Consider the following 27,165-nt stretch of genomic DNA (forward strand, 5'->3'; position numbering starts at 1 on the left):
GGGTAAGCTACAGAAGTCAGGAAGCATCTGCTTAAACTCTAAACGATGTGGTTCATTTACTAGCCTGCTGTAGTGGTTTGGGACACAGCCCGAGTAAAGGACTTCCCAGTGTGATTTTTTGTTACTCTGTTTCTTAGGAAACGGACTTGTAAAGCGCGCGAGGACTCGGAGGTAGTCACCGAACCACCAAGCAAGCAACCACACCAAAAAGATGAATTAATTGCATTTAAACCGCAGCTCCTCGCTCCTCGTTGCAAGCTAATGCACGAGTAAGTGGAAACTTGCCGAAATGACTGCTTACAAGTCACGTGGTTGTCCCAATGCCCAGCAAACAGAGCTCAACCAAACAGAGTCCTGCTCTGAAGCAGCAGCTACTCTCTTCAGTGCCTGGACACCTATAACAAAGAAACCTTCCAACCAGCAGGTAAGTTCAATGAGAATGAATAGTAATAATAATGTAGCTGGATGTTAGAGTTAAGATGGTGTATATGACAGGAAAGTGCACAGCTTTTTCAGGAGAGAACGACTCTAATTCTTCACTGGTTTGACCTTTGGACGGATGGGCAGAGGAAACACTTGCTTCAGCTGTTGTTAAGAAGATGTTCCAAATCCCAGCTCAAGTAAATCAGTCCAGACTTCTTACGTGTAAGCTATGCTAGAAGGACAAAAGTATGTGAACATCTTACCAGCACACCTTGTATAATATATCCCTGCTGGAAAAAAAACAAAGAAACAGTAGAAACCATCACAGAAATTCTTATGGTTTCCACTACAAATACCATTACAAACAATCAGCTAACCATTAAAACGATTACCATTGCAGGTCCTTACTGGTATCCACTAGACACAACATGCCACCAATAGAAGGCTAGAAATTACCAGTAGGGACACAAGGGACCATTAGAGTTTCCATTAAAACCAATACAATTCCCATTAAAATCATTACAAATTCTATAAGGGTTTCTGTTTGTTTTTTTTCAGCAGGTATGTGAGCCTTCTGCAAAGCTGGAAATGCACAATTGTCTAGAATGTCTTTGGATGTTGTCGCATTACAGTTTCCATTTACTAGAGCTAAAGGGGCCGAGCTCAATCCTGCTCCAGCATGACAATGCCCCTGTGTACAAAGTGAGCTCTTTGGAGTGGAAGAACTCGAGTGGCCTGCACAGAGCTCTGATTTCTGATTGAATTGAAACGCTGATCGCATGCCAGTCCTTCTCATCTGACATCAGTGAACGAGTATTTTGTTCTCTGAATGGACACAACTCACCACAGCCATGTTCCTAAATGTAGTGGAAAGCCTTCCCAGAAGAGTGAAGGCTGTTATAGACTTTATAGAAAGGGGGGGACCAACTCCATAATAATGACCTGGAATGGGATATCAAATAAGCGTATATGGGTGTGATGGTCAGGGGTTCATATTCTTTTGACCATATAGTGTATGTAATTTGCTTCTATGGTGACACTAAATACCAAACATTCACATCTCTCTTTTTTTTTTTTAACCTCAGATCCATCAGTGACTACTTTATTAAAGTTGCTCCCATTACAAGACTGGACTTTACCACTGTGCTGCCTCGGGTACTCTCCTTGTACATCCTGTCTTTCCTGAGCCCTATGGACTTGTGTGCTGCAGCTCAGGTCTCCTGGTACTGGAGGTTCCTATCAGAGCAGGTGACTAACTATTATATGTTGCTTTCTAAAACACTTTAAAGTTTCAGTAGATATATTTTTGAGTCTGGGATAAGATATCCTGGCAGTAATAGTCATTTATAGTCAGAGCTCTTGAGGTAGGATTTGCTGGGGGTTTCCAGATAATTAAGTCATATTTCACAACAGATGCATCTTATTCTATCATCAAGCCCAAACCTTTGGTATAAACAGTGATCTGGAAGAAGCCAGTGATTAATAGAGAAGGCTATACATAAGGGTACCCTAAAACTCACTCTTATCCCGTGCAATGTCTACTGCAAGCCTGCAATGCAGCAGTGCTTTATATGTGCCTCTAATTATATAAGTGATCCAAAACCATGATTTCAAATAAAGGGATACAAATGGCTTAAATATGAGTTCTCTTACTGTATTAAAAAAAAAAAAGCCATTATCAAATGTCACGCCGAAGACCAGTATGGTACCACTGCAATTTCCTCTGTACTATTCCTCAGGATTGCCTGTGGGCTCCAAAGTGTATTCGCCAGGGTTGGTTCCTCACCTATGGAACATCCGACAATGAATATGGTGCCTGGAAGAAACACTATGTTGCCTGTGCTTGCAACCTGGATTTTTTGTCCCCACGGGAAGCAGCGGACCTCTATGGTACCCTGAACGAAACTTTGCCTGAAGCAGAAGAGGAGGAAGAGAAACGAACAGAATGTCTAATCAGGCGAACCATCCGCGAGAAGATAGTGGAGCATAAAAGTGAGCTGAAGGCACTTCATATAGTAATAACTTTATACTGAAAGGTAGTACACAGAAAGCACTGTTTTTTGAGCAACGTGCATCATTGATGTCTGTGTGCATAATGATTGTATATATTAAGTAAATTCAAAAGACTAGTTGGTGTTGGTTGCAAACCAAAGCCTTTCCCAACAGAAGCTGATTTGAAGAGCAGGAGGGCATGGTTAACCAACTCAAAAGGAACATATGCAAGCAGTATCAGACAGAAATCCAGCCTGCTGCCTCTGAGTCGGTCTACCACTCTTGTCCAAATAGGGGTAAGATACCACAAGCATATACGACTATACCAAGATCTCACAACCATTTTCATGATCCATGCAGGTGAATGCATTCGATATGTTTATTTTTAAGGATAAGTGCCGATTAGAGAACTTGTTCAGCACGAAGCAGCAGAGACTTCAGCTAAATTCAACCATCGAGACATCATGTGCTACCAGCTCAATGAAAACTTTAGCAATGAGGTCAGTAACAGCATCAGCTCACCCACAAGTCACATTTACATAGTTTTGTATACTATTTTTAAACTATAGTAGCCATTTTATACTATTGTAAGAACAGATCTCTGGAAATGAGTCTTTGGTTAGTGAAATTAAATGATCACAATAGGCTCAGTGCAGGTGTTTTCTTGCAGTTCACACTTAAAGTCATTCATCAGCTCCATCAATCATCCTCCACCCCACCTGCTACTTCTGTCATCCAGACTTCCTGCTTATGAGGTAAAAACAGTGCATGCCTTATACAGGAACTTTGAATACCATACACTGGCACAGTGGGGCAGAGGGTAGCATTACTGTCTCATAGTAGCTCCAGGGTCCCTGGTTCAATCCTGAGCATGGGTTACTGCTCATGTGGAGTTTTGCAGGTTCTTCATGTGTCCTCTGGGTTGTCTGTTTTACCCCCACCTCCCAAACTCATGCCAATAGGTGGATTGGCTATGCTAAATTAATTGCCTCTTATGTGTGAAAGTGTGCATGCACAGTGCCCTAAGTTACATTCAGGTTGTATTCGCACCTCATGCCTAGTTCTCCTGGGATAGTCTCTGGATCCACCACGACCCTGAGCAGGATAAAACTGTTACTCATGATGAATGAATAAATAGATGAATATATTAATATGGTCCTCTATAAAACAGTGACTTTCTCTTATTTCTTTTTCAGATGGTGCTATGTGGAGCTCTGGTCAATGTGGTGCCATTGTTGTATGACTACAGTGGAATGACTTTAGAGGCTCTTCTCTGTCTAGTTGAGAAAGCTATGAAGGGCAGAGTGATGCAGAGTATTGGCATCATAGCTGAGGGAAACACTGAAGAGATTCAGCTTGTAGAAGGTGATATATGTGTAGTTCTAATGGATAAGAGTTACGATGTATAATTTGTTGTGCAAATCCAGAATACAGGTTTGGCGACTGTGGTGGTTCACCTGCCAGACTGGTCCATCCTGACATACGTGCTGTTCCACTGGCTGAATTCATCCTACATAAATACTTTAACTACACAGAGGTCATATGGCTCTCACACTTACATGCCAGACTCAATGTAATGAATATAAAATGTAATCATAATAGTATGCAGTTGCATTTGCTTGCTATTAAATAGCTGAAGGGCTGTCTTGGGAGTATATTAGCTAGCATACTGTGATTAGTTAGTTATACTGTATATAAAGCATTAAATACATGTAATACTAACATTAAATAGCTTTATCAATTAATCATTATATATATATATATATATATATATATATATATATATATATATATATATATATATATATATAAATAATATTATATTATATTTTTTTAATTCTTGGTTCAGAGAGTGAAACACTATGCTGGAGCTAGCTTATTGTGGGATAGACGATAAGCTAGCAAGCTCTACACCAAAATTGATTGGGTGCTTAGAGATCCTTTCGTAACTATGACAGTGGCAGGGAACCTCTCTGTAATGGGGGACACTACGGCCACCGCACAGGCACATGCCAAAAATAGTAAGTCAAGAAAGGCATGATGCAGGTAATCAAGTAGCTAAAGAAGCTCAAAGGAAACAGGTTTGAGATCACAGACTTGTAACACATAGAAGTATTTGCTGTAGGTATAAATAATAAATACAGATGAATACTAAAGAGACAAATAATGCCTTTAATAATATAGGAGAGCTGGAGTAGGAGGAAGCAGGAAGTGGACTGGGAAGCCTATGTGACAACAATGTTAGCTGCAGGATCAATATGAGCTATTATCATACTGTATACATGTAAGCTGAACAAGTAATGACGTTCTCATATTACAGTCGTTTCACCTTGCACTTGTCCTTTACCTTTACTGACATTTTCCTCTTGACTTTCTGCACAGTATTGTTGTGGATTTGTAGTTGTATAGTTAATTGTTTAACTAACAATTAACCGAGAATAAACTGGATTTATATTTTCATCATTTCTCACAGGCATGAGAATCACAGAGAAGAGCATCTTAAATCCCGACGTGAGGGCGTTTTGGGAAAAGCTCTGTGGCTGGGTGGTACCTGCGTCAGAAGCAGGGTCTCTCAACATTTTTGTGCCTCTGGCTGCTTCTGGTCAGTCTTTAATGCAGATTTCTGGCAGTGTTTTGCAAACCCCATGCACAGTGTAGTGTTTGCCATAAATTGTAGAATATTCACTGAAAATGGCTCTTTTCAGTTGCAGGAATGGCACTAATAAACAAATTGTCCATTCTGACTGGTTTGAGCGTCAGGGCACCCACAGGAATCTGCACCGGCTCCTACCAGCACAGTGAGTAACAACCTGAAACAAGCCGAGGACCATGTAAAGCTGCTTCAACACAACAAATCTTTCCTGTTTCATTTATAATCCCACTGTCCGGCTCCACAAAGAAGAAGATGCGTTCCCTTTTGAATCTGGTTCCTCTAAAGGTCCTTCCTCATGTCATGTCAGGGAGCTTTTCCTTTTCCACCGTTGCTCCTGTCTTGTTCAATAGAGATCGAAATCTGCATCCGGATTTCTGTAATTCTGCATTGTGAGGATGTCTAATGTTAAAAGTGGAACTGAGTGGAATAATAATTCATTAGTGTATATTGAATCCTTATGAATTAGTTAAACATGTTTTATGTTTAAAGGACTTTAAAATACAGGCTTAAAATCTTTTTCATATCTGTGCCAGTTCTGAGTGAGTGGTTAGGGAATGGTGACTTCCCTCCACTGGTGTACTTGAATGAAGGACCCTTGGTTTCATGGTGCAGGCAGTCAGAATGGATAGAGCAGTCACTGCAGGTCCTAAGGAAACAACTAGAACCGCAACTGCGGCTCCTGAGTCATGAGACGAGAGGCCGCACGCTTGGTAAGTCAAGATGAATGCGATCTGCAAGGGCTGAATAAGGGGTTAACCCCTAATTAAACCACGAGGAACAACCTGCTGAGCATCAGTACAGTGTTTCATTCATATTCCCATAGCTAATCTCATTAAATGACTTTGTAAAGCATATTTATTAATGGTTTATCAATGTTTTGGTCCGACAGGTCTGTTCCTTTGGGATCACATAAACTTGCCTTTTGTAAAGCTTAAATCAGAAGTTATGCAAGTTGTAATTGAGGGTCTTGTGGCACTTATGAAAGAAACAACAGTAAGTAAAGAGACTGTACCGTATACAGAGTATATTTTCAATTCTCAGTTGACTTATGAACATTTTAACGTCTTTATGAAGCATTTATCTGATGTGCTGTTTATTATTATTTTGTAGAATAATCCACTGGAGTTCCTGGGGAAATTCCTACTGAGGAAATGTGTGGATGGCACTGTGAAAAAATCTGAGATTTTAACCGAGAGCGCATCTTACAACTCTAACCACAAGGTCGCAAAGGTATGTGTTGGTCCAAATGTTTTGACATTTTCTACTGTATGTGGTTCTGAAAATGACCTGCATTATGAAAATGAAACGTTTCTTTTATGCATGTATCAAAAATGAAAAATGGATAAAACTGCATTCCAATTCCCCTGAAGCTACCACTAAAATGTCTAAAAGCAACTGCTGTCTATTGATTTAATTATCATTTTTATCATTAATTATCATAATTATCATTAAAGGGAAGCACGTACACTCAGTGGCAACATTTTATAGGAACACCTGTACACTTGTTTATTCATGCAGTTACCCAATCAGCCAATCATGTGGTAGCAGCATGATGCATGTGGTTGCAGGATGCAGGTGCATGTTAAGAGCTTTTGTTAATCTTCACGTCAAACATAAGAATGGGGGAAAATGTGATCCCATAGGGGATCTTTGACCATAAGGTTTATACAATATGTCTGAATGAGCAGGGGTGTTCCTTTTAATGTGGCCAACGAGTGTGTTTTTTACGTTCACATTTGAGTGTTTCTATATTCTCTGTTCATTTAGAGTTTGTTAGGTGAAGCAGACCGGCGCAGTGGTGCATTTATGGAGCTGCTGAACAGCGAGAAAGCTTATGTGCGTCTGCTACAGGCTATACACAGCGTGTTCTACATTCCACTACGAGCAGCTCTGGACTCCAACCGAGCAATTATTAGCTCTGCCAATCTTGTGATGCTCTTTAATCCCATGCTGGACATCCTGGAAGCCAATAAGTAAAAAACAAACAAACAAACAAAAAAATACCAATGTAATTTGCAAGTGTACTGTACATTGTCTGGTACTTACTTTGTTTATAGGGCATTTCAGTTCATTTATTCAGATGTCAGGGTTTTAAAAATAAATGCCAGTAAGGACAGAATTTTAACATTTAGAACCTGAGGAAATATTAAGAACATGACTTGAAAGCTGTAAGTGAAAATATGAGGCTGTACATTAAAAAAAAGACTTGCGCACTGAATATTAGCAGTTATATTAGTGGTTAGTTATTAGTTACTTGTTAACTGGAAACGAATGGTTTTTTTCAGCATGTCGTATCTACATGCGCAAAACATTTTTACACATGTATGTTTTTAGATAGATTAAATGTCGTCTCTCCTTTAATCCTTTTTTCTTATTTGTGGATGCTAGAGTTTTTCTGCAGGATCTTACAGAGAGGTCGGAGGAATGGAGTCCTCTGCAGTGTGTGGGCGACGTGTTTGTTCGATTCTGTGCCAAGCTACGGGCTTACACCAATTTCTTCAACAACTACCACACTGCTATCAGGACCATAGATAAGGTAGGAAAGTGCTTTGTGACCCTGGTTGAATAAAAACATCTTGGTTAGTAAAGAAAATTTGCCTTGAATGTCCTTTTCACTATGACCTGGGTTAGTGATATAAGTGAAAATACAAGGCTATACATTTAAAACAGGCCAGCCCAACCTCAAGACCAAATACAAAACCAGCCTACCTTCATGATAGTCTACTTAAACTGTGTAGCAGAGAGAGACAGAGAAAAACACACAGAATGAGAGAAAAACACACAGAATGCAACACATATTTGACTATTAAAAGTAAATTGCTTAATAAACAAACGAAAAAAACATGCTCATAACATCTAAAATAAATATTTAGGTGGCTTATGCAGTTCTCTTCCAACAAGAACAAGTCACTCCTTTTTTTTTATTATTATTATTTATTTTTTTAAATTTATTTATTTACTTTTTACTTTCCAATATGACATGAATCTTAAATTATTCTAATGATTTCCAATGTAAGCAACCACCAGCTTCAGTTGTGTATCATATCTGGCTAACTATCACTTCTTGGTTTGCAGTGCAAAGAGATGCTTCCTGTATTTCGAGCCTTTATAAAGAGACACAATAAGACCCTTGCTACTAGGATGTTAAGGTAATGCTGAAATTAGTCTAAGTTTGGAACCAAAACACCAAATTAACATGAGTTCATATTCTGCATCCAGTCTCCAGGAGCTGTTTCTAAGTCCTTCCACAAGGGTAGAGGAGTATGTGATTTTGCTCCAGACTTTGATGCTACACACCCCACCTGAACACGCTGATCACACACACATGTCGTCTGCCTTAAACACGTTATGGAATTATAGGAACTTTATCCACAAGGTAACCCATCTATATACTTTCACAGCTTTCTTTCAAACACTTCATTTGACATATGTGTGAAATACATATAAATATTAAAGGAAAAATCCACACTGAAGAACTTGCATATTAATCATTATATTTATCAAATTATATTATCTTCAATGAGAGAGAGAGAGAAGGAAGATTTGTTTTATAATAAAATTCCAGAGTTGACTTGTTTGGTTTAAAACGATTTCATCGACCTGTTGGTCTATTTTCACTTTGGTTAACGGTTTCCTACATTACCCACAATGCTGTTCAACTGCTCGCCGATAGTGGTGCAGGGGGATTTAGTCATTGGTTCATCTTGACCTAAAGAGAGCGCTTTATTCCTTTAGTCTGTGCAGTTCGGTCATCTCTTCCTCATCTGTACAATTTGCTGAAACAGATCAGCTTCCAAAGCTTTAAAGATGGCACCACCACCAACGTGGATCGCTACATAGCCGTAAGATAAGTAGCACAGCTGCTTTGTATAGCTGCATTGCATTCTGGAAATTTGTGTCCAGCGTTTGCTGTCTCCACTCCTACGTTAGATTTCTCAGTAATATGACATTGCCGGAAAATTGTGAGTGACCAGTTAACCAACAAATCAGCACATGGATTGCCAAGCACATCATTAATATTTCATCTAAACATGTTTAATATGTTTCAGGGTGGATTTTTCCTTTGAGTACATTAATAAACTTAAAAAAAAAAAAACCCTTTGAACTAAATGTATAAAAATCTTTTACTGCTCCTGTGCCAGTTGAAAAAAAGTTTAAACCAGGAGGAGAAAATGCTGGAAGTGCAGAAGATCATTCAGAGCTGCCCAGTGAGTTGCACTATTATAATTATTCATGAAGGGGATCAGGTTCTACTGGATTAATAAAGGTCATGTGCATTTCAGATTGTTCTGTAAACAAGTGTATTCAAAGAGCACATGACAATCATGCTTTGACACAAATATGCTGAAATACAACTATTGACCAATTGTGTTAGAATCTACAAGAGGGAGGCCGATATCTGATCACCGTACAGGATGTGGCATTACTGAGTTGCCTTAATGAAGACATTGCTCCATCACTCAGGTACAACTGCCAGCTTCCTTACACAGATCAGGTAACAGACAACACCCTCGACACACACCAGTGTTGATTTCAAACCGGCTTCTCTTCTCTAGTACACAGCAAACTCCCAAGAAGCAACATAGCAACCTTTAAGTATGTCTAAAAGGTGAAATCTGTCTCCTTGTCAGGATGTACGAGTGTGTTAAGGAGCTGGGACTGTTTCTGTTTAACGACGTCGTGGTGCTGACTGAGAAAAGAGAGACTCATGTGCCGTTCAGTCTGGCAGTGAACACATCTCACACATTCCTGGCCTCTGTAAGCTTGCACAGCCTCAATGTCTCGGACATAGCGGACACAAAGTGTGAGTATAATCGGGATGTAACCGAATACAGATACGTTATTCAGATATTAACTTGTATGTTTAATGTTTTTGCTGGTTTTGAAATGATTGCTTTCCATGTTGTTAAAAGAACAATCATGCAGGCCTTATGATGAACTGCTGCTTGAAGGACACCATTTTGATTTATAAAAGCACCATGTCCCAGCTCTGTCATCATTTCAGATCCATGAAACATAGATAGTTGTTACTCAGTTACATTAGATAGACGATGGAAATCTTGCCCGAAAGTTCCACAGAACATCTGATTCAGAAGTTGAATAAAGTTATGTTCTACAAACTGCTATTCATTGTTGTGAATGGAAAAAGCCCTAATTTTTTTTTCCAGCTCTTGTAATCAGCCCCGAATTATAAGTTGCTTTATTTATTTCTGGTTAATTTTTCCTCCCCAGACATGCAGAATTCTTTCCTCCTGGAGAGCCCAAATCGCCAGTGGATGTGTGCCACAGACAGAGAGGAGGATAAGATCAGGTGGCTTTGTGCTTTAAGCAGTGCTATAAATGCAGCTAAACACAATTAAAGCAGCTGTAGAACTATAATGCTCATCTAGGCGAGAACATCAAGGACAACATCTTGAGCAAGAACATCCCCATCATGGAAATATTCCCAGCCTGAAGCAAAAGCAGTCAGCGGTGCCAACATTTATTCTGTGGCTTTCACAGATAGAGTCTGTTGTGTTCAAGACATTAAGTGAACGTAGTGTTTTTGTGTTGTTTAAAATGTTCTTACATACAAAAAAAAAAAAAGTTGCAGTTGAGATGAAACAATTAGAATATCGTGGAAAAGTTAATTTTTTTCCCCCCATAATTTAATTCAAGAAGTGGAACTTTCATATATTCTAGATTCAATACACAAAGTGAAATATTTCCAGCCTTTTACACGATATTAACATGTCTTGAGCTGCACCTGTATTTCAACACACAGAGGATGTATACTGATTATCACTAACCAGTAAGATTTATTTACATATAGACAGTCGTCCATAAATTACAAAATCACAGTTTGAACCTTTTAACCATTAAATGTAATCATAATAAATAAATGACAAACATTAAAGTACAACAAATTTCAATTGTTTGACAGCATTTCTTCAGAGGAACACTTAAAATGGAAACAATTATTACAGTTCAATAACGTACACACACAAAAAACATTTTTTAATGGAATGCTGTTGAGAAATCTGTTGTACAGTAGTTGCGATTGGTCAACGTCATTTTGTGAATATTAAAGTAAACAGTATAAGGAAAGAAGTACTGTATACGGTATACTGAATACGATAGATCTGGGCTACAGAACTGGGATGAAAATAACATTTTGTAGTGATTGAACCGCCAACCCTGTGATTAGTGGACAACCCGCTCTACCACCTGAGCCACAGCTGCCCCAAAAGTGTCCATAAGTATTCATCCCTGTCGCTGTGAAACCCTTAAATTAGTTCTAGTGCAACCAGTTGCCACCAAAATTTAAATAACTACGGCATTCACCTGTGTACAAGTAAAGTAAAGGCACATAATCGCAATATAAATTCACCTGTTCCTGGAAGGCCCCAGTGTTTGTTAGAGAACATACCTAAACAAACAGTATCATGAAGTCCAAATTAACCATCAAGACAAGGTTCTGGAAAAGTATAGATCAGGATTTTGGTCGAATACAAATTACAAACACTGACCATTAAAGTCCATTATTAAAAATAGAAATAATATGACACTACTAAATCCAAGGCAGTGTAGTTCAATATAATGAATCATTTGTTATGGTTTGAAGCATTAAGCCTTTGTGAAAATGCATTCAACAATTTTATAGCTTGTTGCTACAGTACTCCATGTTACTCCAGCCTCCTACTAAACTGCAAGTAGGAAGACTGTTGATTGGATTTGCACATTTCTATGTATTGCCCTTTGAGATAGCCTTCTACTACACTGGATTTCTTTAAAGCTCAACACAACACAACCCTAATAATGAAAATCGGCAGTATTTTTCCATCCAGAATAATTCAAACAAACATTTAATAGCATTTCACAATATATTGCTTCCTTCATGTTGGTTATTTTTAATGCATAGTTCTGAATCTTGCCGTGCAGAAGCCACTAGTAAACAGAGCAGCACAGAACTTTGCCCCTAGCCTTCCATCCCACCCCCTTTTTAATTAAATAAATTAAAAAAAAAAAAAAAAAAAAAGCACAGTTTAAGCTAAACCGCATGCACAGTGGTGTTTGTGTAACCATTTTAACTTCTTTGAAAGCCTATTAATAACTGTTTAAATAATGAATCAGTGATGTGTGTGAGGAGTTTAGTGCTCAAGCTTTGTGAGACTAGGTGTGTCTCTAATAACTCTAACTGGTGTAGTAGACTCTGTAATACACAACCTTTGACCTCCACAGCGAATAGGAGTTGTCAAATCTGAGCAAATAAACTCCTTGGCTTGGGTAGCGGTGACTGCCTGCGTACACATTCTCGTGGCTGTCCTGCCGAAAGAGTGGAACCACCTCGCTAACCCGAGGGACTACGTTTCTGGATTTCGTCTCGGACTTTCGATTTACCTCTTCAGCTTGACCTGCATTGAAAGAATCATGGGGTAGATTTGAGATTATTTCTGCTTGGAAAAAAAATAATGATAAAAACAACCCCAATTCCCAAAAATTGGGGATGCTGTGTAAAATGTAAATAAAAACAGAATGCAATTATTTGCAAATCTCATAAACCCATGTATTATTCACAATACATTTCAAATGTTCAAACTGAGGAAATGTACCATTTTAGGAAAAAAGTAATTTTGTATTTGATCGCTGCAACATGTGTCAAAAGTTGGGACAGGGCAACAAAAGGCTGGAAAAGTAAGTGTTACTAAAAAGAAACAGTCAATAATAAAATTGTATTTATTGTTTAGCCTTTTGATATTTTGTTAACAAAATGCACAAAAATACTTTGCTCTCATGGATATCAAACAACTGCAACAAAACAGGTTTATCCAAAAATATCTCTCTTAAATATGGGTGTGCAGCAATTATTAGTTTTTTAGTTAATAGTATTTTAGTTAATATTTAGTTTAGATAATATTAGTTTTTTAGCTAATACCTTTTTAGTTAATACTTCCCTTTGAAAAGATAACAGCTCTGTCTTCTCCTATAATGCCTGATGAGGTTGGAGAATACGAGGGTATTTATTGCCAAAAAGCTCTATTTTGGTTTCATATGACCATAGAACCCGATCCCATTTGATGTTCCAGTAGTGTCTGGCAAAATGAAGATGCTTTAGTTGGTTTTTGGATGAGAGCAATTCTTCTCCAGAAATTCTCCAGCTGTGATCCTTGGAGATTTTTTGGCCACTCGAACCTTCTCAGTGCATCAAGACAATATAGACACGCGTCCAATTCCAGATTGATTCAGACATTTCCGGTTGACTGGAATGTCTTAATTATTGCCCTGATGGTGGAAATGGGTATTTTCAATGCTTGTGCTATTTTCTTATAGCCACTTCCCATTTTGTGAGGCTCAACAACCTTTTGCCGCACATCACAGCTATATTCCTTGGTCTGACCCATTGTTATGAATAACTAAGGGAATTTGGCCTGTGTGTTACATCATATTTATACCTCTGTGAAACAGGAAGTCATGGTTGAACAATTTCCTGTTCCTAATCATCCAGGTGTACTAAAACAATGTAAAATATCAATGGGAATATACTTCATATGTATTTTTCTCATATGAATTCATACAGGTGCCAATAATTGTTGCACACCTATAATTAACAAAGTTTTTTTTTTTTTTTTTTTGGATAAACCTGTGTTGTGTTTGCAATTGTTTGATATCCATGAGAGCAGAGTATTTTTGTGAATTTTTAAGCAAATAGATAGCAAGTTAACTAGCATGGACAGTGTTGCTGCACAATTAATCGAATATTGATCTCGATTACGATTTTGACTGCTCACGATTACATGAACACGATCGACTGCGATATTGACGTTTAAAGTTCGTCCTCCGCTCATAGAAAACTCCGCTGTATATCAAATCAAGTGCTTCCTCAACTCACAGCCAGTCACTATATAGCGGCACAGGGATGACATCATTTTGTAATGCCAAAACCTGGAAACGTGTTAGCATTTTAGCGCTCACACTTCCAGCTTCGCTTTGGGTTTCAGAGCATGCGGCGTGCTCCAGTGCTTGCGCAAGGGGAAAATCATGACACTAACAAGTTGCTAAATAGCACTACAGACGTTGTTGGGGACATTAAAGGACATCAGACCGAACAGGAAAAGTCTTTACAGACAAACTGGTTCAGGTATGCTGTGCACAATTCAAAAAAAAAAAAAAAAAAAAAAACGTGGATGAAGATTCACCCACAGAGTAAATCCGTATTATGGAAAATGTTTTAAATCAAGTTTGGAAAAGTTGTCGGAAGCTCGGTGATGGTGACGTTGAAGTCGACTGCAGTGTAGTTCGTTTATAGCATAGTTAGCTTTTTATTTCTGGTGACTGTATTTAGGCTTCTAACTTCATAAAAGTTGTGTTCATTTGTGAAATTTATCTTAATGGACAAAACGTGTTAGTGTTGTAAACTTTTGTTGATCACAGAGCTTATTTTTTGCAATAATTCAAAAGCCTATGGGAAAATCCTATTGGGTTTTTGTCGAGGGAACCAGTGTGATGCAAACTTCCGGGTACCGATACAAAATGACGTCGTCCCTGCACCACTGTATTGGATGATTTGGCTGCGTCTCTCCTCCTGTAAACACTGTTATTGCCTTTTCTGCATACGTCTGAATTGTTTTCATTTGGTTGCATATTATTATATTTGATGCATATTTTAATTTGGTTGATGGTATTTTTATTTTTCCTATATTTTGGGTACAATTTTATTTATAATTTGTTTCTACAAGATGATGCACTTTAAGGATCAGTCTAATTTGATGCAAAGATTTAGACATTAGCAGGAATGTAGCACAACATGGAGGTGAAAGCAGCGGTCTGTTTATTTAAATGTGAAAGTGCATAAAAATACGTTGTCCCTAAAATCAATGAATAATCGTGATAAATAATCGTGATCTCAATATTGATCAAACATAATCGTGGTTAACATTTTGACCATAACTGTGCAGCCCCTAATGGACAATTTGCTTTCATCAGGAGAGTACTGAATACATTTGTAGAAAAAATGAAACCATAAACCAGTAACTCTAAGAACTCTACAAAAATGTACAATTCAGTTCTAGTCATCAAAAGCAGTTGGAAGTCTCTTTCCTACCTCCCTCTTGGTTTTCAGACACAGACTCCAAAAACGCCTCAGTTCTCACACCATTTACTGTGTTTGGCCACTCAAAGTACAAGCCAAAGGCAATATCGTAGTCATCAGTGGCGAATTCCCAGAAGAATGTAGAGCCATCATCATGAGTGGGGATGTGCACGGTTAGCACTTCGCCTCTACCAACAGTGATCACGGACTCTGCATCATGCTGCATCTTCTCCTTAAATTCATTTACCTGAGGCATCGTCCATATGGATGGTGCCAAGATGGGTACATCTGCATTAGACAGGAGGGGTGAGGGTGCTATGTTAAAAGATAATCTAAGGAAGGATGTTACAAGTTTCATTTCATTTTAATTCTTATCAACAGTGTTAGCATTTTTGGGTTTCATAGCATAATACAACACAAGTACAGAAGAAATAATGAAATATTTAGTTCATTTCAGATAAAACACCAGAAATTAGTGAGCATTAGTGAGAACTAGACATAAATGTATGCTTTTACACATACCTCCTGGTTTGCTCTCTATGAATAAATGGCATTGTTCAGGGTTTGCTCCAGACGTTTTCCTTTGTGATGACTCTGACTGGCTGATGGGATTTGTAAATGAAGCCATGCCATTTGAATCCAGTGATGGGGCTTCAGCTGTGTCCTGCTACTTATGCAGTCACACACACACACACACACACACGTCTTACTATCATTGTTGGGACCTGCTATTGACGTAACTATTAATGCAGCCAATTAAAGTCACACTACAGATACAGTATCTGACAAAAGTGAGTACACCCCTCATATTTTTGTAAATATTTGATTATATCTTTTCATGTGACAACACTGAAGAAATGACACTTTGCTACAATGTAAGTAGTGAGTGTACAGCTTGTGTAACAGTGTAAATTTGCTGTCCCCTCAAAATAACTCGACACACAGCTATTAATGTCTAAACCGCTGGCAACAAAAGAGAGTACACCCCTAAGTGAAAATGTCCAAATTTGGCCCAAAGTGTCAATATTTTGTGTGGCCACCATTATTTTCCAGCACTGCCTTAACCCTCTTGGGCATGGAGTTCACCAGAGCTTCACAGGTTGCCACTGGAGTCCTCTTCCACTCCTCCAAGATGACATCACGGAGCTGGTGGATGTTAGAGACCTTGTGCTCCTCCACCTTCCATTTGAGGATGCCCCACAGATGCTCAATAGGGTTTAGGTCTGGAGACATGCTTGGCCAGCCCATCACCTTCACCCTCAGCTTCTTTACAAGGCAGTGGTCATCTTGGAGGTGTGTTTGGGGTCGTTATCATGCTGGAATACTGCCCTGCAGCCCAGTCTCCGAAGGCATTCTGAAGTACATGTTGGCATTCATGGTTCCCTCAATGAACTGCAGCTCCCCAGTGCCGGCAGCACTCATGCAGCCCCAGACCATGACACTCCCACCACCATGCTTGACTGTAGGCAAGACACACTTGTCTTTGTACTCCTCACCTGGTTGCCGCCACACACGCTTGACACCATCTGAACCAAATAAGTTTATCTTGGTCTCATCAGACCACAGAACATGGTTCCAGTAATCCATGTCCTTAGTCTGCTTGTCTTCAGCAAACTGTTTGTGGGCTTTCCTGTGCATCATCTTTAGAAGAGGCTTCCTTCTGGGACGACAGCCATGCAGACCAATTTGATGCAGTGTGCGGCGTATGGTCTGAGCACTGACAGGCTGACCCCCCACCCCTTCAACCTCTGCAGCAATGCTGGCTGCACTCATACGTCTATTTCCCAAAGACAACCTCTGGATATGATGCTGAGCACGTGCACTCAACTTCTTCGGTCGATGATGGCGAGGCCTGTTCTGAGTGGAATCTGTCCTGTTAAACCGCTGAATGGTCTTGGCCACCGTGCTGCAGCTCAGTGTCAGGGTCTTGGCAATCTTCTTAGAGCCTAGGCCATCTTTATGTAGAGCAACAATTCTTTTATTCAGATCCTCAGAGAGTTCTTTGCTATGAGGTGCCATGTTGAACTTCCAGTGTCCAGTATGAGGGAGTGTGAGAGCGATGACAAAAAATTTAACACACCTGCTCCTCATTCACACCTGAGACCTTGTAACACTAACAAGTCACATGACACCGGGGAGGGAAAATGGCTCATTGGGCCCAATTTGGACATTTTCACTTAGGGGTGTACTCACTTTTGTTGCCAGCAGTTGAGACATTAATGGCTGTGTGTTGAGTTATTTTGAGGGGACAGCAAATTTACACTGTTACACAAGCTGTACACTCACTACTTTACATTGTAGCAAAGTGTCATTTCTTCAGTGTTGTCACATGAAAAGATATAATCAAATATTTACAAAAATGTGAGGGGTGTACTCACTTTTGTGAGATACTGTAAATCTAACCTTACCCTTAGTGACCAAAAGGAAATAGTTTGGTTTCATTAGGGTTTTAGGGACCAGCCTATTGTCCCCACAATGTCAGACCTCTCAGTTATTCCTATCCTTGTTATCCCCACCAATATATTAAAACATATACACACATATATATATATATATATATATATATATATATATATATATACAGTGAGGGAAAAAAGTATTTGACCCCCTCTCAATCAGAAAGATTTTTGGCTCCCAGGTGCCTTTTATACAGGTAACGAGCTGAGATTAGGAGCACACTGTTAAAGGGAGTGCTCCTAATATCAGTTTGTTACCTGTATAAAAGACACCTGTCCACAGAAGCAATCAATCAATCAGGTTCCAAACTCTCCACCATGGCCAAGACCAAAGAGCTCTCCAAGGATGTCAGGGACAAGATTGTAGACCTACACAAGTCTGGAATGGGCTACAAGACCATTGCCAAGCAGCTTGGTGAGAAGGGGACAACAGTTGGTGCGATTATTCGCAAATGGAAGAAGCACAAAAGAACTGTCAATCTCCCTCGGCCTGGGGCTCCATGCAAGATCTCACCTCGTGGAGTTGCATTGCTCATGAGAACAGTGAGGAATCAGCCCAGAACTACACGGGAGGATCTTGTCAATGATCTCAAGGCAGCTGGGACCATAGTCACCAAGAAAACAATTGGTAACACACTATGCCGTGAAGGACTGAAATCCTGCAGCGCGCGCAAGGTCCGCTGCTCAAGAAAGCACATATACATGCCCGTCTGAAGTTTGCCAATGAACATCTGAATGATTCAGAGGACAACTGGGTGAAAGTGTTGAGGTCAGATGAGACCAAAATGGAGCTCTTTGGCATCAACTCAACTCGCCGTGTTTGGAGGAGGAGGAATGCTGCCTATGACCCCTGGAACACCATCCCCACCGTCAAACATGGAGGTGGAAACATTATGCTTTGGGGTTTTTTTTCTGCTAAGGGGACAGGACAACTTCACCGCATCAAAGGGACGATGGACGGGGCCATGTACTGTCAAATCTTGGGTGAAAACCTCCTTCCCTCAGCCAGGGTATTGAAAATGGGTCATGGATGGGTATTCCAGCATGACAATGACCCAAAACACACGGCCGAGGCAACAAAGGAGTGGCTCAAGAAGAAGCACATTAAGGTCCTGGAGTGACCTAGGCAGTCTCCAGACCTAAATCCCATAGAAAATCTGTGGAGAGAGCTGAAGGTTCGAGTTGCCAAATGTCAGCCTCGAAACCTTAATGATTTGGAGAAGATCTGCAAAGAGGAGTGGGACAAAACCCCTCCTGAGATGTGTGCAAACCTGGTGGCCAACTACAAGAAACGTCTGACCTCTGTGATTGCCAACAAGTACTAAGTCATGTTTTGCAGAGGGGTCAAATACTTATTTCCCTCATTAAAATGCTAATCAATTTATAACATTTTTGACGTGCGTTTTTCTGGATTTTTTTGTTGTTATTCTGTCTCTCACTGTTCAAATACAACTACCATTAAAATTATAGAATGATCATTTCTTTGTCAGTGGGCAAACATACAAAATCAGCAGGGGATCAAATACTTTTTTCCCCTCACTGTATATATATATATATATATATATATTTCTATTTATATTTGTATATTTATATACGCCCTAGAGTGCTCCTAGAGTGGATAAGAAGTAAGGTGAAAGTATACCAAGGGTGGACAGCAGGTTAAGCCGATGTGTGTGCAGCTCAAAGGCAAGCAACAGATGCCAAACCTGTTTGAATTGGTGTGTATGGGGGGCTTGCTGTATAAACTCTTGTTGGATGAGTAGCTGCTGCTGTTCTGAGCTTTTGAGCTGGAACCGCACTGGTGTCTGTGCATTTAGAGCAACCGTGACCTGTTGCCTACACACACACACACACACAGACCATCCTTGTAAGAACCAAGAATCTTCCATTGACACAATCCTTAATGCAAATTAATTTGTGCCATGCTTAAATCTAACCATAACCTTAACCCGAATAACCAAAAAATATATATATATATTTGGGGTCTTTTAGTTGTTGGGTTTTTTTTAGCTAAAAAGCTACAGTTTTTGTATTTAAAAAGCCAAAATGTTCCCACAATGTCTGTCACATATTCCTATCCATGTGGGGACATTTGATACCCATTAAGGTATAACAAGATGCTCACACACAAATATTAAACCATTACAAGTCAGTCCAATTGGCGCATTGGATCCGCTATGTACTAATATTTTGTCTGACAACTGAAATGTTACAATGTTTTATCAGCAACCTGATAACAAGAGACCTTCATGAGCAATCAGCGTGACTTAGTATATTTAACGATAGAGCAACTGCCCCTTTTAACCAACTGAATAAAACTCCTCACATAAAATTACAACGTGCTTTGGAGATTTAAAAAAAAATATGATTAAAATTCATAAACTCTGTACTGAAACACAACAGCTGAGAATAAGTGGATGAATCTATTTTCTTTCCGATCACTAGTTACTCACTTCTGCTGGTTGCTTAGTAAGCGATCAGCCTCCTGTCTCCTCTTCTCCTCTTCCCAACGCTGTGCTGCTTCTTGCTGTCGTCGCTCCTGTTTTTCCAGCTTGAGACACTCTTCTTCCTCTCTTCTAAATGTGCATATACACATGTGCAGTCAGAACACAAACAAATTCTTAACGAAAGACAAAAACACTCTTCTCGCCCTGTGCAGTTCTCTGGTTAAGACAATAGATCTGAAGTTGCATGGTTAAATTATCTTCCTGAGTCTTCCTGGCATTTTATCTTTGCAGGAAGCCATTTAACTGCAAGATGCTGCAAGGCTCCAAAATGCATCATCCTATTTCCCACTCCCAACAGCAAACTCAGTTTTAATAATTTTTTCCTGTTTAAATACAAATGACATTTAATAGATTTACTTTTATTGTATGTATTACATTATATTTAATACAACATTGATTTTTAATTTTTTTTTTTATTTTTATTTTTTTACAATAGCTGAAAAGCAGAGGGTTTGTATCTAAAAGAATCACACTTACAATCTTCTCTCATGTTCCTCCTTCTCGATCTTATGAGATGTGACATATGGAGAAAACAGACTACAGCAGGAGTTCAGAAGCTTCACAAAGTCCTCCATGGCATCCTCTTTAACTGTGCTGCCCAGTTCTGCCCATTTTTTCCTGCCAATACAGTGTCGGTTATGTAAAGTGTCTCTAATTGGTCTAAATGTAGAGAAACCTGTGTCTGGACAGATCCTGTTTTGTATGAACATGCACATGTATTTGCTTATGAGCTCAAACCTACTACTGTGTTTTAAATTTACCTTCTGTCATTCCCCAGGACATCAAAGAACCCAACCTCAGGGCAAACCTTTGGATTATAAGGGCCAAGGAAGATTTGTTTCTGAAGTGCAGCAAACAGCAGGTTTTCTTCGTATGTTGGATTGAAAGCCTTGCCATTCATTTCTACAAAAAACACAAAGTACATTTTACAAACATGGTTATCCGTTCCATGGTAACCACATGGTAAATTACTACCCAACATGTTAATGAAAAAACTGGATTAAATCTTGCCGAATGGGTCACACACATTAACTGTATAGCCATTGTCCATCCAATCAACATTGCATCGAGGCCACCTGACTTGATGGCCAAACTTACAACAATATACATGCCGTGAGAGATGGAGATAGTCAACGTTGTGCCAGCTGCATTCACAATACAGCCCTACGTGTATGTGTTTATTGTGACTACCCATAATAATCATGGTCATACAAGCACCTTCTGGATTTGACGGCATTTTAGGGTGTTGCTGCCTCAATCCCAAACTTGGGTTACTGTCTGTTTGGGATTTTGCATGTCCACTCTGTGTCCTTGTGGGTTTCCTTCAGGTTCTCCGGTTTTCTCCCCCCTCCCAAAAACATGCCAGTTAGTGGAACGACTTACCCCTAGGAGGTGAATGTGTGTGTACATGGTGTCCAAACCAGACTGTATGTTGGTCAAGCACCTAGTGTTCCCTGAATTGGCTATGGATCCACTGCAACCTGGACCAGGATAAATTGGTTACTGAAGATGAATGAATAAAACTGAGAGAGACAGAGTCTAAAATGAGTGCATACAAGGTGCATAGGTTTGTGTTTTACAGACATCTTAATAGAGCTTTTGACTGAAACCTTGGTTCAAATACACTGAATTTTTTTTTTTTTTTTTTTTTTTTTTTTACATAGAATTCACTGGGAAAAGAAATTAGACAGCAATTTACTTTTTTGGGTAAATTTTACTCCATGTTTTAGTGAATAAGGTTTAACCTATTTTAGTAAGTAATATCTGCAATGCACATGTGGTAAATATTTAATAGTTCCTAAATAAATGTTACCCCTTTACTTACTGCAAAGGTACCGTTCAAACTGAAGTAATAAATTACAAATGATCCGTATTATACTTAATTATTTCAAGTTTTTTTATTTTTGCACATGTTCTAGACCATGAGTGAAATTCTAATTCTATTAATGCTTTTTTCACGCACGCATAACACACACGCTTTAATTTATTTACATTTTTACAAATCTTTTATCGACCACATTCTTAAATCTGAAATCTTTGGAGTTGTACATTAAACATTAAATCTTGTTGCCAGTGTTGCAGAAATCCATCTGTGAGGAAATAACAACTCTTAAGACTCCTGCAGCTTAAGTATTGTGATAATAATGAAACATTGGTGTAGAAACGTCTACTGGGTTTGAAAACGCTCCATGTTTCCTACGTCACTGTTTGCATTGAATCTGAACTGAAAATGTGCTGAAACTGAACACTTGTTCTTAAATCAGACCATCATTAAACTCAAACATTTAACACTAATTTCACTCTAAACGACGCTCAACTGATCTGAATTCAAAATGGCGAGCGAAAGAAACAGAATAACTTAATATGCACAGCAATGCCACCAATACAACATTTACAAGTAAATGTGGCACTTAGCTACATACATTATTAATAAGTATAGCTGCTTTTCCACAGAAATTATCTGGAACAATTAATCCCAGGAAATTTTTCAAGGGACCATCTGGTTCCTCCAGACCTTCGTTTTCTGCATTTCCTGCACGTGACAAACTCTTGGCGAGGATATAAAGCCTTGAAGTATGCGACAATCAAACTAATTATTGACACAAAGTGAGAAGATTTTATCAGCTATTGCCGAGATAACTGAGAGGAACGCACGCACGAGCTTCTCTCTGCACTGTTTTCCTGTGTGAACAATGTCCAGCTTGCTTAACCCACTTGATATTTTTAAGTATACTTTTTCATTGCGGGTCGCCATTTCCAGTTCCCGCTGTATTTCGTCCTCGGCATAAATAATGATAATGACGATGAGTCTTTATTTATCACATATACATATGCACAGTGAAATTCTTTTCTTTGCATACCCCAGCATGTCAGGGAGCTGGGGTCAGAGCACAGGGTCAGATATGATACAGCACCCCTGGAGCAGAGAAGGTTAAGGGCCTTGCTCAAGGGCCCAACAGTGGCAGCTTGGCAGTGCTGGGGCTTGAACCCCCGACCTTCTGATCAGTCACCCAGAGCATTAACCACCAAGCCACCAATGCCCATAATGCTTAAAAAAATCTGAACCTCGTCGTTGGTCCATCGGTCATATTTTTTAAGAAACTCCATTGTGTTGATTCGAATCGCAATAAACAACTACTACTGTACTCACCGCAACAGATGTTTAAAAATGGTGGTTGAAAAAAAAAAAATTCTGCTTTTAGTACTATTATTACTAGTTAAATCAGTAGGCTAAGGAACAGTAGCTTACTAGCTAGCTCACAAAATGAAGAAATAAAAATTAATGTTCGCTCACTATTTTACAAATCCCCCCCCCCCAGCCACCAAACAAGTATGAACAAGGACATGACATTTAATTATGACAGAACACAACTAGTTATTTAACAACGTTTTGAAACTATTTACACATGCTAATGCAAATAACTTTTCTGGTATATGCAGAAAATGTGACATTAAAATAGACTCCCGGAACTTCCGGAAGAGTTGGGATGTCTGAAACTATATTCTTTGTCACAGATAAAATCTCTCATCCTGTAAATATCACACTTCTGATTGTTACATTCTGTGAACGCTTAGTGTACCAAAAATAAAAGAGGGAGGACATGTATACTAAGCAAAGACAGGCCTGTATTATGTCTTCTTTACTGCTACTTAAAAAAAATGATATGGAGTATGTGTGAACACAAATACAATGGCAGAAGTTTGAACAAAGAATTTTTTTGGGTCATCATAAGGCCTTTGAAAAAAAAAAAAAGTATATATGGTACGACCTTAAAGAGATCAGGAAATTGATGCTTTTATAAAAAATACACTAAAAACATATTGCCCATAGTTTTTGTCCTTTGTAGGCTTCACAAGAAATTTGTCTCAGATGGAACTAAGTTTTAGAAGAACATAGAGTCCCTTTTGAAAGTATTCATAATCGAGCCAAATATTATATTTTGTGATACACTGAAGACATTTGGGTAAAAAAAAATAAAAATTAATATACGACTATTGATCAGAATTTCAGTTTTTATTTCCTCATGCTTATTGTATTACGTGTTAAACAACTTTGAACATGGCACCTTTTGTTTGACCCCACCAATTTTTCCCGTGATCAAAATTAGTGGGCGGATGTATGGCAGGTTTATCTTGTTGACCAGGTGTGCCCTGTTAGATTGATTGCTTAAACAGTTAACAGCTCTGAAAATCTACTCTTGGTTTGAGCCCTGGGTTTTTCCTGTGAAGGCAACATTTGTTGTTAAAAAGGATAAACCAACATGAAGACCAGAGAGCTGTCTATGGTAGACAATAAGGAAAGCTGAGAAAAGAGAGCAAACTGATCAGAGCCATTGCACAAGCATTGGGCATAGCCAATACACCAATTTAGAATATCCCCCAAAAAAGAAAGAAACCACTGGTGTACTACAACCAGATATCAGACAGGTTGGCCAAGAAATATAACAGCAGCTCATGACAGAAACATTGTGAGAGCTGTGAAGAAAACCCAAAAAGAACAGTCAGTGACATCATCTCCACAGGGCAGGGGTGAAGTTATCACAATCCACTTTTCAAAGTAGACTTTGAGAGCAGAAATATAGAGGCCATACCACAAGATGCAAACCACTCATCAGCAGTAAGAATCAGAAAGCCCGACTGGAATTCACAAAGCAATACAGAGATGACCCACAAAAGTCCTGGAACCAAGACTAAAGCCGGGTTCACAGTCACACTGTACGATTTTGACCACGATTTGCTCGTCTGAGAAATTCTGGGAATCCTCAAAGATTCCTCTAAACCTAGGCCAAAATCTGTAGTCTTTTCTTGCTAGTTTGACACGTTCCCCAACAGACAATTAATGGCCGCTGAGATTAAATGTTTCCTACAATGTCAGAAGATTTGAGGCAGAATCCTGTAGTGTGGCTTCTCCAACTCCGTACGAGTCTTCTTACGTGCATCCATATTTCACATCTGGACTATCGTACAGCCTGACATTAATGACAACCGAAATCCTACAGTGTGACATGACTTACAGCGGGGATCATGTTCGTACAGTCTGACAAGCGACAGTCACAAAGGACTATTTAAAAAAAAATCACACAGTGTGCCCCTGACTTCCAAAGTAATGGAACCCCCCCCACCACCACCAAATAAAAACAAACACCTGAAATAGGCCGTGGCACACATCTGGAGAAACATCACAAAAGAAGAATGCAACAGTTTAGTGATGTCAGTGGGTCACCATTTGATGCAGTTATTCCAAGCAAGGGATATGCGGCCAAATATTATGTGTTATTTACTTTAAAACTCTCTCTTCATATACGTCTGCTCACCTAAAAATGGTGTGGTCTACCACCATAGATGCCATGTAGTAATTTGTTGAACAGATCTAGATGTAAATACCAGGAAATGAAAGCTGAAATTCTGATCTATGTCTCATATTCATCTTTTGATCTCAAACAAAAAGGTCTTCAGTGTAAAGCAAAAACAAAACAACTGGCTTTGCTGTTCCAATACTTTCAGAGGAGACTGGCTGTATGACTGATGCTACAGGAGTTTATTTTCAAACTGTCATAGGGTAGAAGTTTGATCAGCTGATCAAGTTTATAGAAGATTTCCATTCAGGGATTTATTACTCAGGCAGTTTACCAGACACATGACATGTTTTACCTCCTTATTAACTTTAAATTGTATGTTACCTTTAAAAAATTTAAGCGCGAGGCCGAATATTCCCTCTAATGAGAAGCCCCAGTTATTTTCGGCGTTCCACTTTCTCTGCTCCTCTTCTGTTTTAGGGAGATTTTCACTTTCATTTTCTTCAGAAACAGTGCTGTCGGGTTTGGAAGGTTTTCTTAATCCATCTTCGTCGCGCGCAGCCATGACGCGGATAACGCGAAGCCCACCGAGACCACGCGCTCTGAATACACAGAACGAGTTTCTATCACTGCATGAAGTAAAAGTCAGCACTTCCTCAAAGGACAAAACGAGTCCCAGTCCGCCCATGAAGTTTACAGCCAATCACAACCGATTTAAACAAGTTCACGCAATTCATCATCCCAGCCAATAAGATGTCAAACAATCCTCTCTATTGAACGTGTAAATGAAGCAGGCTAATGGAGGACAAAGCTGTGAACAGTCACACAGGTGAACTGTGCTATAATCCTCCAACTCTCTTAAAACATAGAAATAAGCATAAGTAGAACTGAATGCTGAGGGGTAAATTAGTCTACACTATACACACACTATAATGACCAGAAGTATGTGGACACCTGACTATCACACCTATGAGCTTCATGGATATCCTATTCCAAAAGCATGGGCATTAGGATGGGGCAAATACTTTTTCACAGCACTGTACATATCTTGGGGAAATAAAACTACAATATATGGCGGACAGTTTGTGGACACCTGACCATCACACCCCTACTGTATGTGCTTTTTTTTTTTTTTTTTTTTTTTTCAATTTTTAAAAAAATTAAAAAAACATTTTATATTTATTCCCCTCTTTATATAATAACCTCTGCTCTTCTGGGAAGGCTTTCCACTAGATTTAGGAATTTAGCTGTGGAGCTTTGGGTCCATTCAACCACAAGAGCATAAGTGAGGTGAAGTTCTAATATTAGGTAAGAATGTCTGAGGTGCAGTTGGTGTTCCAGTTCATCCCAAATATGTTCAGTGGGGTTGAGGTCAGGGGGGTCTGTGCAGGTCACATGAGTTCTTCCACTCCAACTTTGGCAAACCATGTCTTCATGGACCTTGTTTTGTGAACAGGGGCACTGTCATGCTGGAAGAGGTTTCAACTGGGGGAGCAGGCAGGATTGGTCAGACTTCCTTCGGGAGTGGATGGGAGTGGCAATTAAATGGCGCTGGACTTTTTTTTTTTGATAGTTCCTTTGTCTTCATGATATCTTCCAGGAGCAGGTGTGTTTATATTAAGATCACGTGACACTTTATGGATGGCTGTGACTCAGGTGGTAGAAAGGGTTGTCCATTAATTGTAGGGTTGACGGTTCGAGTCTCAGCGCAAATGACTACACATGCCGAAGTGTTCTTGGGCAAGACTCTGAAAACTAAGTTGCCTTG

General features: G+C 39.3%; 2 protein-coding genes across 5 annotated transcripts; one reads left to right on the forward strand and one right to left on the reverse strand.

Annotated features, from left to right (window-relative positions):
* The first annotated feature begins 81 nt into the window (after positions 1 to 81).
* Positions 82 to 12,086, forward strand: LOC108270404 (epithelial cell-transforming sequence 2 oncogene-like). 3 transcript variants are annotated; one of them, XM_017477056.3, is made up of 21 exons: positions 82 to 424; positions 496 to 620; positions 1,509 to 1,671; positions 2,163 to 2,415; positions 2,590 to 2,711; positions 2,806 to 2,915; positions 3,086 to 3,170; positions 3,612 to 3,780; positions 4,889 to 5,017; positions 5,121 to 5,213; positions 5,602 to 5,778; positions 5,958 to 6,061; positions 6,179 to 6,298; positions 6,836 to 7,041; positions 7,457 to 7,604; positions 8,144 to 8,217; positions 8,288 to 8,444; positions 9,211 to 9,276; positions 9,444 to 9,532; positions 9,700 to 9,872; positions 10,301 to 12,086. In XM_017477056.3, exons 1-21 carry the CDS (start codon positions 290 to 292, stop codon positions 10,426 to 10,428), a joined length of 2,826 nt encoding a protein of 941 aa, XP_017332545.1. In that variant the 5' UTR covers positions 82 to 289; the 3' UTR covers positions 10,429 to 12,086. The 3 variants fall into 3 exon arrangements, with proteins under 3 accessions (XP_017332545.1, XP_017332547.1, XP_047013489.1); XM_017477058.3 differs by having other exon boundaries at positions 508 to 620; XM_047157533.2 differs by lacking the exon at positions 10,301 to 12,086 and having other exon boundaries at positions 9,444 to 9,563; positions 9,700 to 9,849.
* zgc:162964 (ACBP and GOLD_2 domain-containing protein) lies at positions 10,847 to 26,081 on the reverse strand. 2 transcript variants are annotated; one of them, XM_053682697.1, is made up of 9 exons: positions 25,782 to 26,080; positions 21,484 to 21,581; positions 20,862 to 21,003; positions 20,578 to 20,718; positions 20,047 to 20,169; positions 19,300 to 19,429; positions 15,660 to 15,804; positions 15,150 to 15,425; positions 10,847 to 12,462 (listed from the first exon to the last, which is right to left on the reverse strand). In XM_053682697.1, the coding sequence occupies exons 3-9, from the start codon at positions 20,999 to 21,001 to the stop codon at positions 12,242 to 12,244; spliced, it is 1,176 nt and encodes a 391-aa protein (XP_053538672.1). In that variant the 5' UTR covers positions 21,002 to 21,003; positions 21,484 to 21,581; positions 25,782 to 26,080; the 3' UTR covers positions 10,847 to 12,241. The 2 variants fall into 2 exon arrangements, with proteins under 2 accessions (XP_053538672.1, XP_017332551.1); XM_017477062.3 differs by lacking the exon at positions 21,484 to 21,581 and having other exon boundaries at positions 25,782 to 26,081.
* Positions 26,082 to 27,165: the final 1,084 nt, after the last annotated feature.

The sequence above is a fragment of the Ictalurus punctatus genome, chromosome 9 (genome assembly GCF_001660625.3).
Source record: "Ictalurus punctatus breed USDA103 chromosome 9, Coco_2.0, whole genome shotgun sequence".
NCBI lineage: Eukaryota > Metazoa > Chordata > Actinopteri > Siluriformes > Ictaluridae > Ictalurus > Ictalurus punctatus.